General features: G+C 31.9%; 1 protein-coding gene across 1 annotated transcript; it reads right to left on the bottom strand.

Annotated features, from left to right (window-relative positions):
• Positions 1-7,273: 7,273 nt before the first annotated feature.
• LOC114281282 (coniferyl alcohol acyltransferase) lies at positions 7,274-10,730 on the bottom strand. Its single transcript, XM_082887917.1, has 2 exons — positions 10,230-10,730; positions 7,274-8,353 (listed from the first exon to the last, which is right to left on the bottom strand). The coding sequence occupies exons 1-2, from the start codon at positions 10,647-10,649 to the stop codon at positions 7,388-7,390; spliced, it is 1,386 nt and encodes a 461-aa protein (XP_082744043.1). The 5' UTR covers positions 10,650-10,730; the 3' UTR covers positions 7,274-7,387.
• Between the last annotated feature and the right edge of the window lie 1,831 nt (positions 10,731-12,561).

The following is a 12,561-nucleotide window of genomic DNA, read 5'->3' as shown; positions in this document are numbered from 1 at the left end:
TGACTCCGGCTCAGATTACAGTTCAAGAAGTTCATCTGTTTAGGAGTTAGTGACACAGTTGAGAAGATAGCTAGTTTTTTAGAAGATATTTTGTTTAGATAGTTAGTTGAGCTCCTGATTACTTTGTATAAATATAGCTGATGTATTATCAAATGTGTTGTTGAATAAGAAAGTAAATTGGTTTCAGTTTTGTTTCATGGTATCAAAGCTTCTGAGCTCCAACGAGCAACTTATCCATGGAATCACCATTATCATCCTTGCTTCCTTCAAATCTCACTTTGTTAAAGGCCTTCTTCCAACTCCACATCACTTGTTTAAATTGAATAATGTGCTACATTTAGATTTTATTTCTTCTAATCTTGTCTCTCTTCAGAAATTGGCTCAAGATAACAATTGTATTATCAGTTTTGATGATACCACATTTGTCATTCAGGACAAGCTTACGAAGAAAATTCTTCACAAAGGATCTAATCTTCATGGCTTATGTCACTTTCTTCCATCCACTTCACTATCTGATGATCATGCTTCTTCAGCAGCTTCCACAAGTTTTGCTTCTCAAAAGCTGTCTAGTTCTGCTTCTGTTGCTAATAATGTTTGGCATAATAGGCTAGGGCACCCTAGTGCTTTGAAGTTTAAGCATCTGTTCACACTTGCATCTTAACTCTTCACCTTCTTTTTTCACACCTTTACAGACTTCATCTATTCTCACTGCTTTTGTTTCACTAGTATCTCATCCTTCTACTGCCTCTGCTTCACCAGCATCTAGTTCTTTTTCTCTTCCCAATTCTACTGGTTTACCTCATAAATCTACTAGTTTCCCTCATAATTCTACTGATTTACCTCACAATTTTACTAGTTTACCTCACCGTTCTACTGGTTTACCTCTTAGTCCCTCTTCAGCTCAATCTTTTCTTCCCCTTATTTCTCATTCCCTTCATTCTCCTATACCCATTAACTCCATTTCTATTTAGTTGCCTCTTACTTCTACCTCTACTTTTACTTCCCTTCCTTTTGTGCCTTCTTCTTCTAATTGTCACTCTATGCTTACTAGGTCTAAAACAACTCTCCTTACTCTCAAACCCGCTTCTCTTTCTTCTTATGATGTTGAACATCCCTCTCACAATGAGGCCTTGGTTATTCCTATTTGGAAACAGGCTATGTTGGAAGAATTTCAGGCTCTTCAAGCTTAGAAAACTTGGTCCCTTGTTTCTCTTCCTCTTGGGAAGCATGCCATAGGTTGTAAATAGGTGTTTAAGGTCAAGAGGAATTCTAATGGGACTGTTGCTAGACATAAGGCTAGATTAGTGGCCAAAGGCTATCTTCAACAAGAGGGCATTGACTTTCAGGAAACTTTTAGTCATGTTGCTAAGTTGCCCATCATTCGCATTCTTTTATGTCTTGCTCTCCATCACCATTGGCCTATCAAGCAACTAGATATCTCTAATGCTTTTCTTCATGGCCTTCTTGAGGAAGAGGTTTACATGTTGCAGCCACCAGGTTTTGAGCATTCTTCTCATCCACAGCAGGTTTGTAAGCTCCACAAAGCTTTGTATGGCCTTAAACAAGTACCAAAAGCATGATACTCTACCTTTTCAATCTTTTTGCTCTCTCAAGGGTTCAAAAATAGCAAATGTGACTTTTCTCTATTCATATATCAACACGGTTCTGTCTTCATTTCTCGTCTAGTGTATGTGGATAATATTCTATTCACTGGGAATAATGTTACACATATTCAGCTGCTTATTACTAAATGCATCAGGTGTTTTCTATGACAGAGCTTGGGAATCTGTTTTATTTTTTGGGCATCTCTGTTGAAAACTCTGGCTCTACCTATGTGCTTTCTCAGACCAAGCATGCTCAGGATGTTCTTACTAAGGCTGGTATGTTGGATTGTAAGCCATGTGATTCCCCTATCTCTGTTAAGCTTGGGTTGTCTTACAAATCTGATGTTCCTTTTCACAATCCTTCTTTCTATAGAAGTATAGTTATGGCATTGCAGTACTTAATAATTACCAGGCCTGACCTGTCTTATGCTGTAAATCACCTCTGTCAGCATATGTATAATCCTACTATTAGCCATTTTGTTGGTGTCAAAAGGTTACTTAGGTATCTTAAAGGAACTCTGTCTCAGGGCCTCACCTATACACCTAGCTCCTTTGCTCTGCAGGCCTATTCTGATTCCAACTAGGTTAGAGACTCTGTTGACAGGAAATCCACTTCTGGATATTGTGTATTTCTGGGCTCCAACCTTATTTATTGGTTAGCCAAGAAACAAGCCACTGTGTCTCGATCCTCTACTGAAGCAGAGTATCGATCATTAGCTCATATTGCTGCTGAACTAACTTGGATTGGCATGTTACTTCATGGTCTTTGTATTGTGTCTCCCACAATTTCTCTTCTCTGGTGTGATAATGTCTCTGCCATAGCCTCAGCTTCTAATCTAGTCTTTCGCTCTTGATCCAAACATATTGAAGTAGATTGCCACTTTGTTCGTGATCAAGTTCTTGCTAAAAAGCTTAAGTTGAACTATGTTCCTACTCTTGATCAGTTGGTTGATATATTTACCAAACCATTATCAGTATCTCATTTCTCTTATCGTCAATCCATACTGATGTCAGTCTCTCCTCCTATCAGTTTGAGGGGTAATGTTGAGGAATATAGTTCAGCCAGCTCAGATTCAAGTGGTGCAACAGCTCAGCTGCAAGTAGTGCAGCCAGCTTAGGTGACTCCAGCTCATATTGCAGTTCAAGAAGTTCATCTGTTTAGGAGTTAGTTACACAGTTGAGAAAATAGTTAGTTTGTTAGAAGATATTTTCTTTAGATAGTTAGTTGAGCTCCTGATTACTTTGTATAAACATAGCTAATGTATTATCAAATGTGTTGTTGAATAAGAAAGTATATTGGTTTCAGTTTTGTTTCAAAGTAAGTCAGTTTTTTTGCTTTGTTTAGTTGATCATTTATTGTTTATTTATTATTAATATGATTTAGTATTTCAATTTTGTGGATATGATTATCATTATAATTTAAAATATGATAGTTATTAAAAATGTGAATAACAAAATTATATGAAAATAAAAACACACAAAGAAAAAGAAATAGAGAGTGGAAGAGAAAGATATGAGAGAAAAGAGTGAAATAATATAGAATTTAAAAAAAAAATATTTTAGTAAAATTAACATTTAGAGTGACAATTTGCGGAGTACTAACGAGAAAGGGCCTGAGGGTTTTGCTGGTCTAGTGGCTAGGTCAATTAAGTTTCTTAACAATAATTTCAATAACACAATAGGGGTTCATTTTTCTGCTTCTCAATTCTTTTTTGAACGGCAAGCAAACAAAGAAAATTTTATTACTATTGAAAAATTACAACAACGCTTGGAGGAAATTTATTAATAATCTTAATTCTAGATATATTGCCACAAACTTTCTGTTCTATTTTGTAAAATGATTTTTGTTGTTTCAGTTTCAAAATATCGTTAGTGGCAAAATAAATAAAATATTCACAATCATTCATTTGTTTCAAGTCATTACTACTCGTCTAGTTAGTTATATTATTTTTACTACAAAACTCGAGTGCCCTATTTATATAATAATTCATATAAAATTATATTTTATAGTTATTTCTTATCTCACATGCATGGCGATTTTACCTGGTATTTTTACTTTTAGCATTTTATTAGACTCTTTATATTAAAGTTTCGTTTGATCACTTTCAGTTTTAATAAAAAAGTCAAAAAAATATTATAAATTATGTACTATAAGAAAAAGTATTTTTGGAAATTAAAAAAGCACTTTTTTGTCGCTGAAAGTATAAGTTTTTGTGACTAAAAAAGCATTAGTAGTCAAAAGTAAAGATTTTTGACGACTAAAAAAATTTAGCCGCCAAAAATATAAGTTTTGGCGACTAAAAATATGTTTGGTCGCCGATATATGGCTTTTACAGATTAAAAAAAATTTAGTAGCCAAAAGTAAGGCTTTTTAACGACTAAAAAAAAATTTAGTAGTCAAAAGTGAGGTATTGGGCGACTAAAAAGATGTTTGGTCGCCAAAAGTGTGACTTTTACAGACTGAAAAAATTTTAGTAGCCAAAAGTGAGGCTTTTTGGCGACTAAAAATAATTTAGTAGCCAAAAGTGAGGCATTGGGCGACTAAAAAGATGTTTAGTAGCCAAAAGTGAAGCTTTTTGGCAACTAAAAAGAAGTTTAGTCGCCAAAAGTGGTAATTTTAGCACGAGAATTAAATTTTTTAACAACTAAAAAATTATTAGTAACCAAAAGTATAGAATTGGCGACTAAAATTATGTTTAGTCGCCAAAAGTAGTCTTTTTTTTTTCTAGTAAATAATTTATTTGTACATAAACTATGTTCAATAAAAAATAATTATCTTTATATATATATATATACTTTTATATTAATACGGGTCTATGTACTATATAAATAATATATGTTGCATATATAATTATATGGTGTTATAAAGGTGTAGTGGAAAGAATGTGTTGTGTAAGGTTTATGGCGTGGGAGGTTGATGGTTTGAATCTCTACAAGAGCAGATGAGAAACTAGTGAGTGTTCCTTGAGTATTGGCGACTAAAACATTGGTCGGTAAATGTATAGTTTAAAAAATATAATTGCTATTGGCGACCAAAAAAAAACTTGCCTTTTGACGACTAAAAGTTTTTTAGTCGCCAATACCTTTCTCGACAGACTTCCGACGACTAAAAAATTTAGTCGAGGAAACTAAAAAACCAACTTTTGACAACTAAAAATTTAGTCGCCAAATGTATTTTTCTTGATTACATTATTCTCTTTATTTTTTTACATATTTTTTTATAAAAAATTAAAAAATTAAAAAATTATTAAAATAATATATTTCTAAATGAGACGTATGCCCTGTTTGGTAGGACTTATTTCCAGCTTATTTCACCTTTTAGCTTAATTTAAGTTATTTTGATGTATTTGGTTCAGCTTAACAATACAGCTTATAGCTTTTTGTAAGTAAAAAAATCAACTTATTCTTTAAGTGAGGGAGGAGAAGCTTAATTTATAAGTCAAAAATCAGCTTATGTTTACAACTATAAGCTATAAGTTATAGGCTCCATTTGGTAGAGCTGTAGAAAAATAATTATAACTTATAGCCTAACAGCTTATAGTTTATAACTGTGAACATAAGCTGATTTTTTACTTATAAATTAAGTTTCTCCTCCCCTACTCAAAGAATAAATTGATTTTTGACTTACAAAAAATTATAAATTGTATTGTTAAGCTAAACTAAATACATCAAAATAACTTAAATTAAATTAAAAATTAAAATAAACTAAAAATAAATCTTACCAAAGAGGACCATAATCACTTTCTGAGAACTATACCAAACAACCGTAATATCACCTTTCATCAACTGGCCTGGGCTATCTCCAATGAAGCCGAACACAGCTGTACTGTAGTTCACTATTCGTACGCTATATAAATTGTGGATATTATTTTAATGATGTAATTCCTTAGGAAAATTTACGGGTCAATTTTATTGATTAGACTTATATATTAATAACAGAGTATTTGATGACATCATTTAACATTTAAAATTAAATTAATTAAGTGATAATCAATTAAATTCGTTTGATAATAATAATTAATATTACTTAAAAATTTAAGTATTTCTTAAAATATAAGCTAAAATTTAAAAAAAATTTAAATCATATAAAACTTACTTAATTCTGATTAAATTTATAAATATTAAACATAAATATCGATATATACTATTATAAACTCATTACTACCACCGACACCATTACTACCATTACAACAATTATCATACCACTGCCACCATTGCCACCATGCCACAGCAACAGCCACCGCTATCGCTACTACCACCACCACTACTATTACTACCACCAACATCATTACAGCTATAACAACCACCACCACTATGCCACCGCTACCACCACCGCTGCTGTTGCCACCACCATTACGTCGTTGCCACCGCCTCGGCCACCACTACCATCACCTTCATTACTATTGTCATTATTGTCGTAAATATCACCATCATTTTACTACTACTATCATTGCTACCACCATCACTATGCCACTACCACCACTACCACCACCACCACCACCACCACAACTATGCCACTCTACCACCACCACTATCATCAAAATATAAAAATTAAAATATATAATTTAAAAATAATAAATTTTAAATTTTATCTTACACATATCAAACAACTTATTTTTAATTCAACACTTAAATTTTTACTAAATTGCTTTTCAACTTAAAAAATTTAACATTTAATTTTCAATACTTAATTTTTAATCTTCAATTTTCAATTTTTAGTGTTATCAAACACCACCTACGTCTTGCTCTTTTTTTAACTTATCAATATTTCCAATAAGCATTGAGACAATAAACATTTTAGGACTTATTAGTGTATTTTAAGTCCATCACATAGGACAGATCTGTAATTTTATCTGTTCGTTAATTGTTTAGCTTTTTGTATACCGGTCATTTTTATAAAAAAATTTAATTTATCTAATATCTACAATAGTATGATTTTATCATATATAATTTCAATTAAAAAATAAATGGTTTATTTTTAAAAATATAATCGTTGTCCATTTTTTTTTTTTTTGTGTAACAAATGTGATAAATTAAATAAGTTACAATTATCAATTTTATCTATTTTTTTTGTGTTGATAAAATACACGAAACATCGAACAAAATAAAATATTTCAGTCATCGAAACTTGACCGTAATGAGCCACATGCGCCCAAGCAGTGCCATCCTGTCCAAAATTTGGATTGGAGGAATCCTCTCAAATATTATTCCTTTATTTCCTCCTTCCAAATATATTTGTAACTTCTTTTTTTTTGTTTTTTTGAACAAGTTTACTTACACAATTCAATAATTCTACTGTGACTATATTTTTTATTTGTTTACTATAATTTATTTATCATGTTATGTGTTAACACTATAATGATTTATTGAATTTTATCACTTTTTTTTCCCCTTTATTTTATTTTGGGACACTTTAAGAAGCTGGTTAAAAGCCAACTTTTGACTTTTAACTCATTTTAGGTCACATCACTTCTCACATTTTTTATTCATAAAAAGACAAAAAAAAAAAAAATCCAAAAGTCAACTTTTAACCAACTTCATTTTACTTTTTATTAACAAAAAAAGAGACTTTGTTCATGAAAATGTAAAAGTACAAGGTACAAGAATAATTACATCAATAAAGAAAGACGAGCACAAAAAACATTATATATACTATGATAAATAAAATGTAATTAAAAAATATGATGATGATAATATTGCATTCCAAAACTTATAGTAAGTTACATTATTAAATGTGACAATCATGCTCTTCTTGATACATATGGAGTTTCTTCCATTTTATTTCAAACAAGATTCAGGTAATCAAAAGTCAAGGGCTTAAACACATGAGCCGCATGTGTTTCAATCAACTCCATCTGGCCGTTCAACAGGTGCATGTAGACAACCCAATCACCATTCCCCAGTGGACTCGGCATTGGCATCACATACCCAGCCTCTCCCCCCCATGGGAAATGGTACGACCCCAACATTGGCTTCCCCCACCCAAAGTCCACCTTCGACCCCGGAAACCGCTGCCCCGACGACACCACAAAAGCCGGTCCAGCATCCTCCTCCCCACTCCCGGCGTATATCTTGGCCAGAGCGGGCTCTGGACGGTGAGCCTCCACCCAGTCTATTAAGTCCAGGAAGTGATCCTTTGTCACCGCACTTTCTAGACACTCGTGGACGGTGTCCGCCACCCAACCCAACGGCCTCTCTCTGAGCTCATCAGCTCTCTTCTCGCCAAACGGAATGGACAAAACATTCCCAAAGTAAGAATTCATCAATTTCAACTTGTCAGTTTCTCCGTCGCCCATCCTCACCCTACCGTCCACCACGATGCCCATCCGACAGATCTTGTCGCCTTCAACTTCTCCAGCAACAACCATCTTCCACAGGAAAGCACTGAACGCCTCAAGTTTAGTCGTCTTGCGTCCAATGCTACTATCGTCGGCCAATGACTGGAGACGATTCAGTTGCTCAGCCTGGACGTAATAGATGCGGCTTATCAAGAAATCGGCGTCGGGATGCTGATTTTTCGGAGGTGGCAGGGCTGAGACAGGCACATACATGGCATCTAGGGAAGGGTTGTAAAACCCACGTCGTTGAGGGACGATCAACGATCGCCTGAATGATGGCAACAGAGAGAGTGGTTTGGCCTGAGCCATCTCAGCCCACGAGACCAAAAACATGTTGGCCGAGTAAGCGTCCGCCACCCTGTGGTCAAACGTGCACGCCACCACTAGTCCTCCGCATTCGAGTTCCGTGGCCTGCAATTCAAAAGAAAAATATTAAATTTTTTGATAGTAAATAACTGTAGGCAGTACTATACAGTGTTATAACTCGATTAAATATAAATTTATCATTTATGGTTGATCGTGTGTATCAACACGACATCGACAACAGGTTTTAGACTTTTTCTCACGTCATCAAATAATGATTATGGGAGTAGTATATTAATGGTGGTTAGAATAACATGGACCGACGCAATTTACACCTGATGCGGATTTAAAAAGAGTAATACTAAGTATTATGAAATTTTTTTCATAAAAATGATCATAAAAGATTTATGATTTTTGAATTACACTTAAAATAAAGTATCATATGCTAATTAAGATAATCTAAGAATTATAAATCTTTCATGACCATTTTCATGAAATTTTTTTTTATGATCCGTAACTTTTCTCATTTAAAAATGGTTGTGCAAAATGAAAGTGGAAAGAACGGCAAGGCTTTTAGATTAATTCAACAGCCTAGTAAGCTTCCATTTCAAGAATGCGACCTGAGACATATTTAATTAAAATACACCACCAAACCAAATGAACTTGAAAGTGGGATTTCCTGCAATTCATGATTGGAGACTATTATTCAATTTATTATGTTTATTACAGAATAAATGAATGATAATTTTGTTTTTAATAATTCAAATAAATTATAATTATCAAATTAATTTAATTTTTTTTTTGTCAATAATAATCCGACAAAATTTAAAAGCATTTGGATGATCAAAAGAATCGTGATGACCCATCTTTGTGATCATGTAATAAATTTTAGAAATACCGTAATGTATTTTTTTAACAATATTGTACCTGTCCAATTTTCTCTTACTTTTCTTTTTATTTTTTATTTTTATTTTTTGAAATTTTGTTGTTTTGCAAATTACGGTATGCTAAGACCTTCAAATTGAAGGGTCAACCGCTGTCAACAAAATTAAAAATGGGAATTGATCTAAAATAAAACAGAAAATAAAGTAAATTTTTTTTGACGGTTTTATTAAAAATGACATTGATTTATTGTTTTTATGTCTTTTACTTCTATTTTATTTTAAACATAAATTTTTAGTTTTTTTTTTTTGAATAAGTGATCGATGATTGGTTATAAAAATTTTATAACTTTTTAAACATGATAGTACAAAAAACACAATCATGTCATTTGTTTTCTTACTCAAGTGAAAAATTACAAATTATTATTTTGCAAAGTGTAACAAAAATATGATAGCGGCCAATATTTTTAATATACAATTGCAAGTCTCTCTATTACATAGTTGTAATGTAAGATATTCATTACATCATTTTACAATTGTGAAAAAAAATTACCTCAAGTACAATAATTTTGTTAAATTTAAATAATGATAAATTCCCATGCCTATCTTATACGTATTGAATATATAGTGAAAATTTCCCATGCCAATATTTTTAATATACAATTGCAAGTCTCTCTATTACATAGTTGTAATGTAAGATATTCATTACATCATTTTACAATTGTGAAAAAAAATTACCTCAAGTACAATAATTTTGTTAAATTTAAATAATGATAAATTCCCATGCCTATCTTATACGTATTGAATATATAGTGAAAATTTTGCATTACAACTATAAAATGGAAAGAATCTGCATTCACTACACAAATATGATTTTTCTATATTTTAAATTTATAATTTACGATGTAATTGATGATCAAGAAAACGATTTACAAATAGAATTGTTATATAAAAATTACTACAAAAACATAATCTGATGGGCTTTTGATATTAAAATGAAATATTGCCACATCATTCTAGATACTGCTTTCTTTCAACGAATTTATCATTAACATGGTATTTTCATGGTCAACATATAGGAGTTGGAGGAAAGATCAAAATACCTGAACACAGAGCACACCTCGCATCTTCTTAGGCACCAACTTACCTTCAATAGTCTCATCAGGATTGTATAAGCTGAGATCTTGAAGCTTGACATCGGCAAAAGCTTCAATGAAGTCGACTCCACGGTTGTTGCAGAGAAGCTCAGGTTCACCCACACTGTTCTCCACCATCTCCCCTGCAAATGCATAGTATGATACTAAAGCTTGAGCCATGGCCTTCTTGAGAACACTGACCATGGACCCAAATGTGAGAGATGAGCCAGTGGTGGGCTTGTTGTAACAGAAAAACACACCCACGTCCAAAGGAGGCAAGAGCAAGTCTAGGTTGGACTGAGGCAACCAATGCTCTTGCATTGGCAACACTGCAGCCACCACCTCCTTCTTGCTCACCTTCACCTTGAACTCTCCTTTAGCACCCATTTCTTCTTTTATCTCTTTCTTTCTTAATTTTAGAGAGAGAGAGAGAGAGAGAGAGAGAGAGAAGAGAAGAGATGGATTGTATGGTGCACTTGTTGCAGGGGAGAAGGGTAAATTTATACAAGTTGAGTGAAAATTAAATAATTTTATAAATGTTAGGAAAATGTCAATATTTTTATAAATGTTAGGAAATGGTTACTATTATATACACATCGCTATCGTAACGAAAATTAGGGTTTTTTTTGGGGGGGGGGGGGGGGGGGGGGGGGGGGGATTTTATGAGTTACGAATTATTGTACGCTACTTACAAATGGGTTCACCATAAAAATAAAATAATAATAAGGAAACAAATGGGAGATTCAACCACTTTTTTTTTATTTGTTTTTTATTTTTTATACTTTGCATGTACCATATTTGTGTCCATGATATTGTTTTTTTTTTTTTTTTTTTGATAATTAAGCAACTTTTAATTAAAATTAAAGGGCTCACAATGCATTATAACTAAGGGGTTGTTTGGGGTGTCCTAAATAAGTGCACTTTTTGTCTTTTTGGACTAAAAAATTGAAGAAAAAAATATAGATGTTTGGATTAACTTTTTGACTTTTTATGGGAAAATGTGTAATAAAAAATTGTAAAAATTAATTTGTAAGGAAAAATTAAGATTGGGAGTTGTGCAGCCGTAATTCTTGACTTTTAGTGAATAGTGTTAACTTTTTAACTTTTTGAGTAACTTTTTGACTTTTTAACTTTTTTACAATATGTCAAACTTGGCTGAAACATTATGTGAAACATAACTAAAGACTACTTTAGTAATAACTAAAATAATAATTAAACTAGGTCATAATGATCATAACTAACACGGTTAAACCAAAAAAAAACTTTAGTAGCACAATGAATCATAACCACACACTATTTAATTCATAACCAAAATCACAAAGACTTTTCTTATCTAATAATTTCCCAAATGATAATAGTCTGTTTTTATTGATTTTTCATGATAATACTCAAAAAATTTAGGAAAATTACAAATACGTGTAATAGTGAAGAAATTATTGCACTAGAGTGAAATTTTTTATGGTGTAACTTTGACACACTCTGAGGACTTGCACCATACATAGGGAGGATTTGCACTATACACACAATAAAGTTGCACCACTATGAAAATTCAAATAATTTGACTGTCTTGCTGATTTGATATTTTTCCAAAATTTTATGTGTATCATATGTCTCCAGTCACGCGGTTAGTAATATTTGATTATGACTTATTTTGATATTAGTCATGACTTGATTATACATATTGTGATGCTGGTTATGATATTATTTTAGTTATAATCCAAAATGTCTTTAATTATACTTTATATGGTATTTGACTATGACTTCTTCTTTTCTTTTTTTCTTTTTTTTATAGCTATTACTCTAAAATGATTTAATTATGACCGTTGTGATAATTAACTCGACAAATATTATAATTTTCATGTGGTATATACATCATTTTAAGAGTGGGGCAAAAAGCTTTGATGCTACCCTGTAACCTCTCAAATGAATAATGTCAGATTATTAATTTTTTATTAAATTTGTCTATAATAATATGCATTAAAAAAATATTTTAAAATTATTCTAACAATAAAATGTGTGAACTAAATCTAATTTGAATGTAATTCATACTACGCTAATTTGGTATTCTATAAAACTAAACACTAAAACCTGAAAGTTCAAAATTAGTTACTAAAAATTGAATCTTAGCATTTTTTTTAACTAAAAAATTGTTCGGTATTCCTAAAATTTAAGTGATCAATTTATTCAAGTTCTTTTATATGTATAAGACACTGGAATGTGAAATTTATTATTATTTAAAAAATTCTGATACACTTTAAATATTATTGGTAGTGGTCTAGCAATGTTGTGAAAGGTCAGT

This window comes from Camellia sinensis, chromosome 1, assembly GCF_055761805.1.
Source record: "Camellia sinensis isolate YWXY chromosome 1, ASM5576180v1, whole genome shotgun sequence".
Lineage (NCBI taxonomy): Eukaryota > Viridiplantae > Streptophyta > Magnoliopsida > Ericales > Theaceae > Camellia > Camellia sinensis.
The sequence above is the reverse complement of the archived record's forward strand: the minus strand, read 5'-3'. Positions and strand labels throughout refer to the sequence as shown.